General features: G+C 48.6%; 2 protein-coding genes across 3 annotated transcripts in view; one reads left to right on the forward strand and one right to left on the reverse strand.

Annotated features, from left to right (window-relative positions):
* The first annotated feature begins 69 nt into the window (after window positions 1-69).
* LOC134007309 (sorting nexin-4-like) lies at window positions 70-5,701 on the forward strand. Of its 2 annotated transcripts, none has more exons than XM_062446686.1 (14): window positions 70-226; window positions 705-826; window positions 964-1,102; window positions 1,183-1,332; window positions 1,990-2,037; window positions 2,217-2,272; window positions 2,405-2,477; window positions 2,572-2,633; window positions 2,770-2,835; window positions 3,206-3,298; window positions 3,584-3,683; window positions 4,186-4,331; window positions 4,462-4,576; window positions 4,884-5,701. In XM_062446686.1, the coding sequence occupies exons 1-14, from the start codon at window positions 140-142 to the stop codon at window positions 4,929-4,931; spliced, it is 1,305 nt and encodes a 434-aa protein (XP_062302670.1). In that variant the 5' UTR covers window positions 70-139; the 3' UTR covers window positions 4,932-5,701. The 2 variants fall into 2 exon arrangements, with proteins under 2 accessions (XP_062302670.1, XP_062302671.1); XM_062446687.1 differs by having other exon boundaries at window positions 3,209-3,298.
* A 2,451-nt stretch (window positions 5,702-8,152) lies between these two features.
* LOC134007846 (protein unc-80 homolog) overlaps window positions 8,153-16,111 on the reverse strand; it is a 42,718-nt gene continuing 34,759 nt past the window's right edge. Inside the window, 12 exon segments of the mRNA XM_062447562.1 lie at window positions 8,153-8,715; window positions 9,022-9,254; window positions 9,538-9,558; window positions 9,852-9,963; window positions 10,050-10,128; window positions 11,535-11,591; window positions 12,032-12,173; window positions 13,107-13,286; window positions 13,546-13,711; window positions 13,833-14,017; window positions 14,876-15,082; window positions 15,534-15,657. Coding sequence (XP_062303546.1) covers window positions 8,323-8,715; window positions 9,022-9,254; window positions 9,538-9,558; window positions 9,852-9,963; window positions 10,050-10,128; window positions 11,535-11,591; window positions 12,032-12,173; window positions 13,107-13,286; window positions 13,546-13,711; window positions 13,833-14,017; window positions 14,876-15,082; window positions 15,534-15,657 — 1,899 coding nt within the window. The 3' untranslated portion in view covers window positions 8,153-8,322.

Consider the following 16,111-nt stretch of genomic DNA (forward strand, 5'->3'; position numbering starts at 1 on the left):
GTTCTCTAAAATAAATCCGGTAACGGAGTGATTTTGTTCAAATCTGAATAGTGATGAGTCGGGAGAAAGTTCTACAGGGAATTGAACAAGCGAAAGTTTTTACTGCGCATGCGGAGTATCAGTAACTGCGGAAACGGGGATGGCGGATGCTGTGAGTGAAGAGTCGGGGACAACAGGAGACCAACATTCACCCTCATCAGACCTAGAGAAAAATAAAAATAACACGGTAATTACTCATCCCACTGGCAGGTCATAGATGTGGTGCATTTCGAAAGCTACTATATAGACCCAGTGACTGGCCTGGCCCAGAGTGCGTTATTGATGCAAGTGACAACCCATAGCCCTTTAAACAGCTTGATGCGTTCAGTTTGAAAACAAAACAAACATAATGTCAAATATTATCTTGTAACAATGCAACCCTCACAATTTCGCTACTGTGAAGCGGTATTGGGGGGGAAATAATCTGAATTCACATTTGCTCCCGTTTAGTAGTCTAGTGGTCTGATGCGCACACGATGTTCGCTGCATCGTAGCTATACTGATGGTTGATAACGTGACATAGCCAGTATGGGATCCTGTTGTGTTGACAGTCAATTCAAATAATCAAGCAATGGGTAACACATCCCAATATAGAGTAGAAGACCGCATGTATGAATACAAAAGTGTATGAGTAGTCATTAAAGATCGTAGACGTGGTTTTCCAGATGGCGGAGGGGTCGACGCTCACTCAGAGGATGGAGATTAGTGTGACAGAGGCAGAGAAAAGAAATGGAAAAAACGCCGTGAACATGCAAGAAACCTTCACCGTGTATCTCATAGAAACTCGGTAAGAGACCACGCGTAGCGCTCAGTAGGCCTACCAACTTTAGCCTCTCCTCAGTGGAGTACCTAACATGTTTGTTTCAAACCTCAGGTGATAGGAAAACACCTATGTAGTTAAAGATGTGTATGTGTGTCTGTAAGGCCTATGGCTGCAATAGCAGAAGGACACAACCCGGCCCCAGACTCTCTGTGGAGGAGATACAGCGAATTTGAGCTTCTTCGGCACTACCTGTTAGTCACATATCCCTTCATCATCGTGCCTCCACTGCCTGAGAAAAGGGTAAGTTCAAACCTGGCAACCTAATGAGTTCAGGTTGCAGCTGAGCATCTCCTGGCCTGATTGTTGTGCTTGACATGCAGGCAGAGTTTGTATGGCATAAGCTGTCTGCCGACAACATGGACCCAGACTTTGTTGAGCGTCGCAGGGTTGGACTGGAGAACTTCCTGCTTCGAGTGGCCTCACACCCGGTGCTGTCCAATGACAAGATCCTCTTCCACTTCCTGACTGAGGTATGTACATCTTGTGTTGTGGTATGGTTTGGGAATCTGAATCTGGCTAATAAGAACAGGCTTGATCGGCTTGTCAGAGTGGCCAGTAAAGTCATTCGGGTAAACCAAGTTCAGCTCTCTGAGCTTTATGTTAGGCAGGTCGTAAGGAAGACCCAGGCCATATTGGCTGGTACTGACCATCCCCTGAAGGTGGAGTTTGAGCTCTTGCCTTCAGGAAGAAGGTATAGAGCTCCCACCCACAGAACAAAAATATTTGGGAACTCTTTTTTTTTGTTTTGCTATTGGGAGGCTAAATTATTGGCACTTATTTCCGGGTTTCAACATGAAGTGATCCTTGTACTGTACTGTATTGTGTTGCTGTCTCTGTGTGGTGTCAGGTATGCTGCTTATGTAGTATTTATGATGGATTGAATGTGTTTTAATACCTGTCTACAAACACATTTCCCCTAGTGGGATCAATAAAACTGACTTGACTTGTACACTAGTGTCATTCAGTCCGCCATTGACATGTAGGTTTGATAACAGGATATGGTTTGTATGGTACAACAACATGGGGTTTTACCAGAAATAAAAGTGTGGTTTGAGAAGGTTTTTCAGAGCCCCAGCTGAGGGTTGTAGTTTTTGTGATAATTGTAGTTTCCTCCTCCTCTGTTACAGGAACATGGCTGGAAGGAGGTGGTGTATGACACAGGATTCCAGGATAAGGTATTTCCTGCCAAAAACATCAATGTATATCTGAGTGGAGGTGTACACACAGTAGCTGCTGCTTGTTTTGTACACACAAAGTATCATTTTGAAAGCAGCTGTGTGTTTGTTTGTGTGTAGTTGCACCTTGTTTTGTGGTACAGTATTCAAACCTTACTTGGTTCTCCTGTCAACTACAGGCAGACTCCAGGATCCGAGCTCTTAGTGCCACCTTCAGAGTGAAGAGTCCTGACAAGTAGGTGGCCTCAGTCCTACCTGATCCATACAGGCTGGCTAGGGGCCCTTCCGTCAGGCCAGCTTGGTCTCTAGTGTGTTGTGTGGTGAATGTAGTTTTAACCTGTCCTGTTCTCCATCCTCTCTAACCCAGACGCTTCACCGAGACGAAACACTACAGCGACGAGCTTCAGTCTCACACTTCTCAGGTGCTTCGAACGAGAGCTGTAAGTTACACACACACAGAATTTCATTGTCTTTTAAGCTGTGTGTGTGTGTGATTGTGTGTGCAGGATTTTCAGTCTCCTCATCTTTCTCCAGAGAGTAGCAGACAGACTCTATGGTGTGTACAAGGTCCATGCAAACTATGGCAGGGTCTTCAGGTAGGACATTTTTATTGGATTTTATTTGACTAAACATATTTTATAGATGAAGGTATTTCAGGTGACTTCAATATGTGGAAGTATTATTTTGAAATAGTCACTGTGTGTGTGTGTGGGTGCGTGCATGTGTGTCTAGTGAATGGAGTGCCATAGAGAAGGAGATGGGAGATGGACTGCAGAGTGCCGGACATCACATGGACGCGTAAGTATTCCTCCGTAGACGATCCCCTGGGGATGCAGGGGGATCCCTCCTGTCGTCCCTGTAGCTGTAGGCCTGACACTCTGCCGAGTGTTGCAGATGGCTGAGCGGTTAGGGAGTCGGGCTATTAATCAGAAGGTTGATGGTTCGATTCCCGACCATGAGAGTCGGGCTATTAATCAGAAGGTTGTTGGTTCGATTCCCGGGCCATGCCATACGTTGTGTCCTTGGGCAAGGCACTTCACCCTACTTGCCTCGGGGGGAATGTCCCTGTACTTACTGTAAGTCGCTCTGGATAAGAGCGTCTGCTAAATGTAAATGCTATGTGCTGAAGGCTAACCCCAGTCTCCCTCACTAACGGGGGCCTCGTTAGCAGGTATGCTGCTTCCATAGATGACATCCTGGAGGATGAGGAGCATTACGCAGACCAGCTGAAGGAGTACCTGTTCTTTGCAGAAGCCCTCAGGTAACTTTCTTAGCTGCAGAACTTGAACGAATGAGCGAAGCCCTTAACTCTACAAAGACTAGCCACTAGCCAAGATGGAGCTGCATTGAAGCTGTGTTTGTGTCTGGCTGCAGGGCTGTGTGTTGTGTTTGAAGCTGTGTTTGTGTCTGGCTGCAGGGCTGTGTGTTGTGTTTGAAGCTGTGTTTGTGTCTGGCTGCAGGGCTGTGTGTTGTGTTTGAAGCTGTGTTTGTGTCTGGCTGCAGGGCTGTGTGTTGTGTTTGAAGCTGTTTTTGTGTCTGGCTGCAGGGCTGTTTGTAGGAAACATGAGCTGAGCCAGTTTGAACTGGAAGTGGCCTCCCAGGACCTCATCTCCAAGAAGCAGCAACGGGAGGAGCTGGCCACTGGGGTAGGTTCACCTGGACACACCTGGTCCATCATGTCACACCTGGACACACCTGGTCCATCATGTCACACCTGGACACACCTGGTCCAGCATGTCACACCTGGACACACCTGGTCCATCTTGTCACACCTGGACACACCTGGTCCAGCATGTCACACCTGGACACACCTGGTCCATCTTGTCACACCTGGACACACCTGGTCCAGCATGTCACACCTGGACACACCTGGTCCATCTTGTCACACCTGGACACACCTGGTCCATCTTGTCACACCTGGACACACCTGGTCCATCTTGTCACACCTGGACACACCTGGCGCTCAGGGACATGAGAACATTGTAGCCCACTCCATACTCACTAACTGTTCCTTAGTACATTCAATCGCACCGAAGAAGAGACTTTCCTGTCACGAGCTTCATTATAATGACAAATGACAGCGTCATAATGCAGTGACTAAGTCTGTGACAGAAGACAGGACACGTGACCCATCATCTCTGTCCCCAGATGTTCAGAGCGTTCTCCTTCAAAGGCATGACCAACAAGCTGTTTGGCCAGGAGACTCCGGAGCAGAGAGAGGCCAAACTCAAGCTGCTGGAGGAGCAGATCGTCGAGGGAGAAGACGCAGTCAAGGACAAAACTGTAGAATGCGAGTAAGTCCCTCGTCCTTGCATGTCCTGTTCCTGTAAAAGCCTCAACATAACGTTATGGGCGGTTTAATGTTTGTCAGACGTTTGTCTATGTTCTTCTATGCTGACATGACGTGTGTGTGTGTTTGTGTAGGGAGCATGTAAAGGCAGCTTGGGTGGACATGCAGCGCTTTAAGGAGCAGAAGGATAGGGACCTGAGAGAGGCTCTCTATCGCTACGCTCTCATGCAGATCAGCATGTGTAAGAAGGTGAGCCCGCTGCATAGATATACTGTAATGTAGATCAGCATGTCACTCATGCACGTAACACCATCATGCCAAAAACAGAAAGAGGAGATGTATAAGGTCGATGATGTGGGTCATGTTGTTGACCTGATCGATTTGACCCATCTACTCTTTCCTCTCTCCTTCCTCTCTCCTTCTCCTTCCTCTCTCCTTCTCCATCCTCTCTCCTTCTCCTTCCTCTCTCCTTCTCCTTCCTCTCTCCTTCTCCATCCTCTCTCCTTCTCCTTCCTCTCTCCTTCTCCATCCTCTCTCCTTCTCCTTCTCTCCCTAGGGAATTCAAGTCTGGGGCAACGCTAAGGAATGTTTCCAGAAGATGTGAAGGTCTTTCTGTCGCTTTATGATGATGTCATAGAGCAACTGTCTGACTGGGTTACTGCACTGCACAACAACAAAGTGTTTAATACTGGTTGACGATTAGAAAGATAACAAGCACATAACTTTTCTCCGATTCAATGAGTTGTTTTATTTAGGTGTTTATGAGGAGTGAGTATGGAGAGAGACAGAGATGGTTGACTAACAATGTAATAATAATGTATTCATTTATCTGATGCTTTTATCCAAAGCAATGTGCATTGGGGGGATTTGAACCTGCAACCTGCAGTCACGTGTGCTAAACACTGAGCTACACCTGCCCTGTATGGGAAAAGATCTACTTAACAGGTGATCATGGTTTACTTGAATGAAGAATCAGAACCCACAGTGATGGGGGTGGGTGTGGTACTCAAGGGACTGAGCACTACTGAGGTAGCATAACCACAAGTAGATGTCTCAGACTGTGCCTAACTGTCCAGTTATCTAATGTATGCATGATTGGTTTTTCAATGCAGGGTCTGAGCTAAGAGTTAAAACCAAAACAAGTGTGACTGATACTGAATTCCTGCAATAATGAACGCAAATCAGCTGTTTGGTTAAAGCACAATGTCAAAGGATTTCATATGAGGAGCAAACACTTATCATAGTACTTAATGAATTTTTCCTTCCTTGAGGTTTAACTTGTAAATAATGTGTTATAATCTATGAATTTTTCAGTGAACATTCATCTTGTGTATGTTGATTTGCCAAATATATTAAAGGGGTCATAGAATGCAAAACCGAGTTTACCTTGTCATAGTTGAATAACTACAGTTCGGTGGGTAAAATGGACATACAGTGAATCTCAAAGTCCATTGACACCTCTTTCCTATCTAAATCTCACAATTTGAAACTGCCGCTGTAAAACGAGCAGTTTCAAAAAAAGGCACAGAGTTGACGTCAACTCGTTTTTCTTCACACGTATTTCTCTATTTTATGTTTTTATATACCCCCCTCCCCCCCCCCACCTTGCATAAGGTATGCAAAAAAGCACAGAAATATCAATTTGTTTTTTTATATATGATTTATATATATATATGATTTATTTCATAAATATTTGATATATGTATATTCTCATATTAAGCAACACAAAGGACAAGGCAATGATATGGCACACAGCCTAGGCTGTAGAACAGTTTCAGAGCATTAAGGAAATTCTTACAATGACTTACAAAGAATGCAACATGTCAGGAGTTGGTCTATAATAAGGATAATCTTCATTGTGAACAGTAGCAGATGGAAAAATATACATATAACATTACAAGTTCATCAATACCCCCACTGTGGGTAGGCTTGTATGTGACACACAGACATTGTCCATCTGAAGAAAAATATGGCACAGTTCAAGCTTTTGTGGAAGGGACCTTGAGGTAAAGTAAGCAAAATGCATCTTCATAGTTTGCTGAAGGTCTAGTCCCATAGCATGTTCATGTGTAATGACTAAACATCAACAAGGAACTAGCTTGTCAGAGAAATAGGAAATACATTCAATAACATGGCACAAATATACTTAAACACACTGTGAATCCAAAAAATGATTTTACTTTTACAATACAACACATTTTGATAATTACAACAACAGTGACAATGATCTACTTACTGACAGCTTAATGTCATAAAATATGCAAGTTAATTATAATATTTGTATCCTTAAAGCAACATAGTGTTCATGGTCATGACCCACAGCAGGGTTCCAGTGTAGAGATGTGATTTGTGGCACCTGTCAGTCAAAAATGCTTCTGTTTAACAACAGGCAGATGTACAGACAAACTAACACGCACTGGACATAACGTAGTCAGCTGACACAGTATACAGAAACAGATCCATTTCTAGCTATGTATTAATACAAAACATTAATGGTTCCGGTACTGAATACCCATTTCAGGTTTGGACTCTGCCAAAGCCTCATTGCACAGGGGACATCAGGCATGGAATATACTATTTATAGGGATGCTCTCGGCTCTGATTTAAGGCAAGGGCACTAGGAGGTAACTACGGCAACAGTAGGAATCAGTACGTAGTATCAGTACCAGTTGCAGTCTAAAAAGCCAGCAACACTATAACAGTGAGGTTTTGCAGAAGAAATAAAGTTATGGTCCCTTTATCATCAGTAAAATACATCATGGGAAAATGACCACCTTGAGCCTTTAGCCCTTTGGAGATGAAAATCAAAGAAAATAGTCTTTGGTTGAAAATAAAGAGATATTACAATGTTATGGTGTTGGGGAAGTAATGAAGTAGAAATACCTTTTACTATACTTAAGTACATTTTTCTGGTATCAATACTTTACTTCACTATAAATGTTTCTGACATTACTTTCACTCACTTTTACACAAATATCTGTACTTTCTACTTTTACACGTTAACTTGAGTGAAAAAGTCCAGTCAGTACTTCAACTTTTACCAGAGTCTTTTTAAACATGAGTATCTGTACTTCTACTTGAGTGAAGGATGTGTGTACGTTTGCCATCTCTGCAAATACGATAGTGGAACTGAAGTAACTTTTTCTTGATATGATTAACATATTATTATTATATTAACATATCATTCCTTTCTATAACCCTGTATCTATGAAAAATGATATCTGAAAGTGTTGGATTGTCAATTAGTTACACAAAGAAAAAGACAATTCTGGATATATGTACTTTACAGTACGTTCTTGACCTGCATTAATATTAACTGCTTTCAATTTCATATCTAACTTGGCTTCAGAAATTCTTTCAACTCTTTTAAAATTCTACTTATGCTCTAATCATTGATTGATCAATGATTTAATAATTTTTAATCCAATATTTATAATGTTTGTTTTAGATAAATACAGTATATATACACAATTAATATAGTATTTAACAGTTGAAAATAACATGAAAAGATTAATTCGTAACAATTAATCTTTGTAGTCTCTAGTCAAACATAGGGCTTTGGGTTTAGCCAGTCTCAGTAAACTGTCATCAACAAAGTCTTAGAACAATATTTTTTTCATGACGTTTCCTAAATGAGTTAAAATCTTGTGTGACAGTACAAAAGTGCCAATATATATGAAGATGAGGTATCCATGGGGATGACCCTGCCACTACCCATCTCAACTGTCATAACTCTCTTGCCCCGGAAACGTGGAGAGGACAGGAAACTGTCAATACATACCGGAACATTCTATCAATCTACACAGGAAGTGAGCCCCTAGCCAAGTAGGAAATGGCGTGATTTTAGCTGAATAAATCCAATGATTCCACCCAAAATTATTTGTATGGACTGGGAAACAACACAGCTACAGAGAAGAACAGAGAGTCTGGCCCGGCCTCACCCACAGGGGAGAGGCCGGGTGCCGGCCTCCTGGCGTGGCCGAGGAAGAGTGGCCTCAGACGTGGGACTCATCCAGGTCCAGGTCCACAGGGGAGAGGGGCAGGCGGCGGGGTGTGCGGCGGGGCGAGCGGCGGGGCGACAGCAGGGGGGCCAGGAGGGGGTTCTCCGTGCCCCCGTCCTCGCTGATGTGCAGCAGGGTGTCCGTGTGGCGCAGCAGGGACATGGTGTCCTCGTCCCCGGGACTCTCCTGGATCTGGGAGGGCGCCGGGGGAGCGGCGGGGCTGGGCGAGGGGGCGGTGCCCAGGACCGGGAGAGGCGGGGGGAGGGGGGAGCAGGTGCGAGAGGGCGGGGTGGGTGAGGAGGCGCGGGAGAGGGAGGGAGGGGGAGACAGACTGCTTCGAAGGCTCCATTGCTCTCTCTTCTCCTTGCTGTCCAGGGAGGTTGTCTCCTGGGGGGGGCAGGTGTGGTCACGTCAACAGGACTGACACAAGCAGTTGGATATTTGGATAAACAGCTGTCCATCAAATTATAGACACAAATGAAACACAAAATATCTAGCTAGGTTTGCTACATTCAAAATGCGATTAGCAACTTAAATACTTGTTCATGTGAGGACTCTCATATATATACATCTCTCTCTCTCTCTCTCTCTCTCTCTCTCTCTCTCTCTCTCTCTCTCTCTCTCTCTCTCTCTCTCTCTCTCTCTCTCTCTCTCTCTCTCTCTCTCTCTCTCTCTCTCTCCCCCCCCCCCTACCTTTGTGTTGGCAGGGCAGTGAAGGTCAGCCTTGACTGTGGCCTCTACACCCGAGGTGGGAGTAGAGGCGGCGGGGGCTGTTGGAGTCGGGGGCCCCGTGGAGGCCGGGCTGGGCTTCCTGCTCTCAGGGTGGGGCCCCGTCCCGCTGGGGGTGGGGGACCTGGAGGGGGCCGCCGCCCCCTGCCGCTGCTGGGTCTCCGTGAAGGTGACTGATCTCTTCTGGTCCGTGTTGGCTGCGGAGACACAACAACTCACCTCACCTAGAGCTCCCTCTAGTGGACTGCTCACACAACAACCACCTTCATCATCATCATCATCATCATCATCATCATCATCATCTTCGTCATCGTCACCAGGGGGCAGGGTGGGGCAGGGAAGGGGAAGGGGAAGGGGAGGGGTATGCAAGACAGACATGCAGAGCGTCCTATCAGGTGTGAGAGAAACAGGGGGGGGGCGTGGCCTAAGCGTTGCAGGAGAGGGTGGGGGGGTGGGGGAGTAGGAGTCAGGCAATCTCACCTTCACAGTCCAATAAAGTTTCTTTATTGAGAACAAGACAAGGCATAAACAGAACAGAACGACAGAGTCAGTTATTGGGGCTGGAAGACAACATGGACGCAGACACGACAGACGGCACACGGGAAGGGGGGGACGAGGATTGGCACGGGTCAGTTCAAGTCAAGCGCAGCGGATCGCTAGAACTACGTCTGACAGCACCGAGCACAAGCATGGTGCTCCAACTGAACGCGTACATGTGCTTGATCTGAACTGCTGGGTCGTTTATACAGACACACAGGCACAAACGGACACACACACACTCATGCTGTGGTTACCCAGTGGTTTGGTCTTGGGCTGGATGCTCCTGCGCGTGGTGGACAGTCTGGCTCCAGAACGACTGCGCGGCTCGTTGGAACTCTTCGGAATGGACAGCAGGGGGCGCCGCAGCTAAGACGAGACACACAAGAGCGGCTGAATCCAGCTCTGTGGACGGGCAGCGGAGTGTTCCAGAAGGACAGACAGGGCGCACTCACCTGCCTGAGGCCTCTCTTGCGTCCCAGCGGAGCCTGGAGCAGGTTCTGCTGGCCCGGCTCACTCTGGACACTGGCCACTCTGGACACACAGAACCACACAGAACCACACAGACAGACAGACAGACAGGTAGACAAAAGACAGACAGACAGACAAAAAGACGGGTAGACAGGTAGAAAGGCAAACAGAGCCAAATAAACAGGCAAGTAGAGAGACACACAGACAGGTAGACAGACAGACAGACAGACGACAGACAGACAGACGACATGTATTCAGACAGACAGAAGACAGGTAGAGACAGACAGACAGACAGGTAGAGACAGACAGACAGGTAGAGACAGACAGACAGACAGGTAGAGACAGACAGACAGACAGGTAGAGACAGACAGAAGACAGGTAGAGACAGACAGACAGACAGACAGGTAGAGACAGACAGACAGACAGGTAGAGACAGACAGACAGACAGACAGGTAGAGACAGACAGACAGACAGGTAGAGACAGACAGACAGACAGGTAGAGACACACAGACAGACAAACCAGTTAGTATGCCCGGTAAGCCCAGTCACTCCTGATCAACTCTCCAGTCTCCTTCAGTAGGAGGAGCCCCAGGAGAGTTTAAAAGGAGCTCCACCCATCTCCCATCACCCAATCCCAAACCACACTGACACAAACAGAGTACAGGACACCCAATCACAGAACAGGAAACACAGTCAGAATCTGCCATGTCATACACCAAAAACACCAAGGGGATTGTGGGGGCTGGAGTATGGAAATTATTTCATACATTTTACACTTTGGTTCAAAACTCAAATGATTATACTTCGGAAATAATAAATCATACAAATATAACCAAATGAAAGTGTTGGTGGTTGGTGGTTTCCACTCCAGTGCCCCATGCCCCTACAGATTGGAGTTCAGATCCAATTTGAACAGCGAGAAGCCCGGAACACGTAGAGTATGGACACACCATGGCACTAATGAACAGCTGGCTGAGATGGGCACCACCAATGACAGGACGGAGAGAGAGAGAGAGAGAGAGAGAGAGAGAGAGAGAGAGAGAGAGAGAGAGAGAGAGAGAGAGGAAAGGAAAGAGAGAACTCCCTCATACTCACACAGCAGTACTATGAGCTGGAAATGGAATGTGGCTCAGTGCTCATGTGCAGAGATACTGGCACACCAGACACCAGAGAGAGGGGGGGGACGACTAAAGGTCAAGGGGGGGGGGGGGATATGAAAGGTGGAGAAAGGGGAGGGGGCAGATAGGGAGAAGGAAGAGAGTCATGGAGAAGGAAGAGAAGGGAGGGGGCGTGGAGAGACGAGAGGCTTGACTGGATGCGCATGAGTGGTTTCACGGAAGGGTGGGGCGGGGAGGCGCCGGGATAAGCCCCTCCCCTCCCCGCCGCACACCCACAGACGTGTATCATACAGAGAGAGAGAGGGGGACGGGACGCACACACAGGTAAGGGGGGGGCGCGTGACACTGTACCTAGACAGGTTACCCTCGTCCATCAGGCCCTGGGACTCATCTAGCACATTGGGCTCACTGCAGAAGGGGGGCAGGGGGAGAAGGGGGTTTAGGGAGAGAGGAGATGCATGCAGCCCAGATCCAAGGCCACTACTCTGGGGAGGTGAGGAGGATGGGGGGGGGGGGTCTGGAGCTTCATGTGGAGAGCTCTGGTTCATGTTCTTTACCAGATACTAACACAGCAGGTCTGAGCTGAACTACAGTATAAACAGACTATCCGCTGTCAAGCTGTAGAGAGAGAGGTTAGGCACTAAAGGCTCAAAGAAATAAACACAGAATTACTGTGGCTGTAACATTCCAGTGGAGATAAACAAACAATATAAACAAACAGGAAACAAGGAGCTGCTATGTTAATCTTCTGGAGGTGTGTGTCACATCATTGTTAGGGGTGCGCATGTCTGTATTTGTGTGTGTTTGTATCTGTGTGTGTGGGTGTGTGTGTGAGTGTGTGTGTGTACCTGTGGCTGGGCAGCATGTTGCTGCGGGGGTGTTCAGGGTGAGGGGCCTCGGTGGTGTGGCTGGAGAAGCGACGCTGGGCCAGAACCTTGGGGAGGAAGGCCTCCTGCTCACTCACCACACTGGGGATACTCATGGAGTCATCTGGAGACGGAGGAGGGAGAGGGGGGAGAGAGAGAGAGAGAGAGAGGAGGGAGAGGAGGGAGAGGGGGGAGAGAGAGAGGAGGGAGAGGAGATAGAGGAGGCAGAGGAGAGGGAGATGAAGAGATAAATATAAGGTATGAATTGTCAATTAACTGATCTTGTGTGCAAAACTTATTTCCTTACTATATGCAATATGCTGTACATTGAATCAAGTGTCCAGTAACAGAGAGGAGACATGCAGCAGGTAGAAGGTAGAGGACAGACAGGAGAGATGTAGAAGGTAGACAGGAGCGATGCGGGAGGTAGACAGGAGAGATGTAGCAGGTAGACAGGAGAGATGCAGAAGGTAGACAGGAGAGATGCAGCAGGTAGACAGAAGAGATGCAGCAGGTAGACAGGAGAGATGCAGCAGGTAGACAGGAGAGATGCAGCAGGTAGACAGGAGAGATGCAGCAGGTAGACAGGAGAGATGCAGCAGGTAGACAGGAGAGATGCAGCAGGTAGACAGAAGAGATGCAGCAGGTAGACAGAAGAGATGCAGCAGGTAGACAGGAGAGATGCAGCAGGTAGACAGGAGAGATGCAGCAGGTAGACAGAAGAGATGCGGCAGGTAGACAGGAGAGATGCAGCAGGTAGACAGGAGAGATGCGGCAGGTAGACAGGAGAGATGCGGCAGGTAGACAGGAGAGATGCAGCAGGTAGACAGGAGAGATGCGGCAGGTAGACAGGAGAGATGCAGCAGGTAGACAGGAGAGATGCGGCAGGTAGACAGGAGAGATGCGGCAGGTAGACAGGAGAGATGCAGCAGGTAGACAGGAGAGATGCGGCAGGTAGACAGGAGAGATGCAGCAGGTAGACAGGAGAGATGCGGGAGGTAGACAGGAGAGATGCAGCAGGTAGACAGGAGAGATGCGGGAGGTAAAAGGGTCTGACTCTCTTCGTCGTCCTCGTCGGTGCGGCTGAGCGTGTCCTGGGAGGGCTGGCGTGATGGTTGGCTCTCCTGCTCCCAGACGGTGCCGGTGCCCGTGTTGGAGCGTGACATGGTGGCCAGGCTCAGACGGTACGCTGACGTGGACGTGCCCACCGTGCTGATGGACGTCTTCCCCTGGTACGCTGTTGGTGTCACACACACACACACACATACACACACACACATACACACACACACACGTTAGTGAGTGGATCTGGTCATTCAAAATACTCTACTGTACAGTTTCCATCCCAGAAAGTTTCTTTTTTTAATTGTCTTTTTCATCTTGTTTGTATCTGTAACAATCTTACTGATGTACATCAACAAAAAGGTGGAGAGTGTTTGGGCGGGGCGTGACCCCAGCCTGACCCCAGCGTGACCCCAGCCTGACCCCAGCCTGACCTGAGCCACTGTGGACGGCTTCCTTCAGAATCTTCAGCTCGTTGTTGAACTCGGCGAACAGAGAGCTCTTGCAGAGCGGCCTGGGGATGAAGCGACGCTCCAGCTGGTCGGCGATGTGGTGGCGAGCTGTGATCTCCTCCTGAGACTCGGCTGGCTGGGTCAGGAGCTAGCGCACACACACACACACACACACACGAATACAGACACACACACAGGTACACTGGAAGGTGTGAAGCAGCAACACAGAGAGGTGTTGGAGAGGAAAGAGGGGGAGAGGCAGTGCTCACCTTGCACTGTATGAAGGGCCTAAGCAGGACAAAGATAGGGATCCTTGTGCGCACGATGAAGTCGATGAAGTCCCAGAAGGCCAGACCGCCGACCTTCCTCAGCGCCATCTCCTTCACCTGCAGGCTGAGGCGATACCACTGCTGGCCCAGCTGCCGCTCGAAACACACCAGGACCACCTTTAGAGCTGCGGAGAGAAACACCACAACCACCTTTAGAGCTGCGGAGAGAAACACCACAACCACCTTTAGAGCTGCGGAGAGAAACACCACAACCACCTTTAGAGCTGCGGAGAGAAACACCACAACCACCTTTAGAGCTGTGAAGAGAAACACCCTAACCAGCTTTAGAGCTGTGAAGAGAAACACCGTAACCAGCTTTAGAGCTGTGAAGAGAAACACCCTAACCAGCTTTAGGGCTGAGGAGAGAAACACCCTAACCAGCTTTAGAGCTGTGAAGAGAAACACCGTAACCAGCTTTAGAGCTGTGAAGAGAAACACCGTAACCAGCTTTAGGGCTGAGGAGAGAAACACCCTAACCAGCTTTAGAGCTGGGGAGAGAAACACCCTAACCAGCTTTAGAGCTGGGGAGAGAAACACCACAACCAGCTTTAGGGCTGAGGAGAGAAACACCCTAACCAGCTTTAGAGCTGTGAAGAGAAACACCGTAACCAGCTTTAGAGCTGTGAAGAGAAACACCGTAACCAGCTTTAGGGCTGAGGAGAGAAACACCCTAACCAGCTTTAGAGCTGTGAAGAGAAACACCACAACCAGCTTTAGGGCTGAGGAGAGAAACACCCTAACCAGCTTTAGAGCTGTGAAGAGAAACACCGTAACCAGCTTTAGAGCTGTGAAGAGAAACACCACAACCAGCTTTAGGGCTGAGGAGAGAAACACCCTAACCAGCTTTAGAGCTGGGGAGAGAAACACCACAACCAGCTTTAGGGCTGAGGAGAGAAACACCACAACCAGCTTTAGGGCTGCAAAGAGAAACTCCCCAGCCCTCCCCCAGCCCTACCCCAGGGGGTGGTGGGTGCCCAGCCTACCCAGGTAGGCGGCCTGGCTGGTGGACTCGGCCAGCCCCTCCCTGCGCAGGTCCTTGCTGGTGTCCCCGGGCGTGGAGCAGTGTGCGGGGGACGAGTCCAGCATGAAGTTCTTGGTGCGAGAGGTGCTGAGGATGCGCGGGGGCAGCAGGATGTTGATGACCGTCTGCAAGAGCAGCAAGACCTCGGGCTGCTCCAGGTGAGGGCTGTCTGTCAGGGGGGAAACATGATGATAACGATGGGGGTCAGATGGCTGAACGGTTAGGGAGTCGGGATATTAATCATAAGGTTGCCGGTTTGATTCCCGGCCGTGCCGATTATGTTGTGTCCTTGTGCAAGGCACTTCACCCTACTTGCCTCGGGGGGAATGTCCCTGTACTTACTGTAAGTCGCTCTGGATAAGAGCGTCTGCTAAATGACTGCTAAGTGTAAATGTAAATGAAACATACATCTGTTATAGATTTAAGTCTGCTATTGAGTCGAGGAGGAATTGTCTTTCGATGACATTCAGTCAATCTCAGTATACAGTACAATGTACAGTGTATCTGTCTGTCCATAGTGTGCCATGATTGTATCTCTCCTTATCATTCCTGTCAGGGCCAAGGTGCAATACTGTATTTATGTGTGTGTGTGTGTGTGTGTGTGTGTGTAAATGTGGTACCTTTGCTGCCTGAGCCCACCGTCAACACAAAGGGAATCAGCAGGTTCAGCAGCATGCCCTCTCGTCTCTCCTGATTGGTGAACGGCGATATCACATGACTGAGAGGGAAGTCATCCTTTAGCGCCTGAGCAAGGAGGGGAAATTGAGTTGGTCAGGATCAGAGCCAGGGGTCAGAGTCAGGGTTAGGACCAGGGTCAGAGGGTTGGGGTCAGGGTTAGGACCAGGGTCAGGGTTAGAGGGTTGGGGTCAGGGTTAGGACCAGGGTCAGGGTTAGAGGGTCAGAGTCAGGGTTAGGACCAGGGTCAGGGTTAGAGGGTTGGGGTCAGGGTTATGACCAGGATCAGGGTTAGAGGGTTGGGGTCAGGGTTATGACCAGGGTCAGGGTTAGAGGGTTGGGGTCAGGGTTAGGACCAGGGTCAGGGTTAGAGGGTTGGGGTCAGGGTTAGGACCAGGGTCAGGGTTAGAGGGTTGGGGTCAGGGTTAGGACCAGGGTCAGGGTTAGAGGGTTGGGGTCAGGGTTAGGACCAGGGTCAGGGTTAGAGGGTTGGGGTCAGGGTTATGACCAGGGTCAGGGTTAG

The sequence above is a fragment of the Osmerus eperlanus genome, chromosome 21, assembly GCF_963692335.1.
Source record: "Osmerus eperlanus chromosome 21, fOsmEpe2.1, whole genome shotgun sequence".
Lineage (NCBI taxonomy): Eukaryota > Metazoa > Chordata > Actinopteri > Osmeriformes > Osmeridae > Osmerus > Osmerus eperlanus.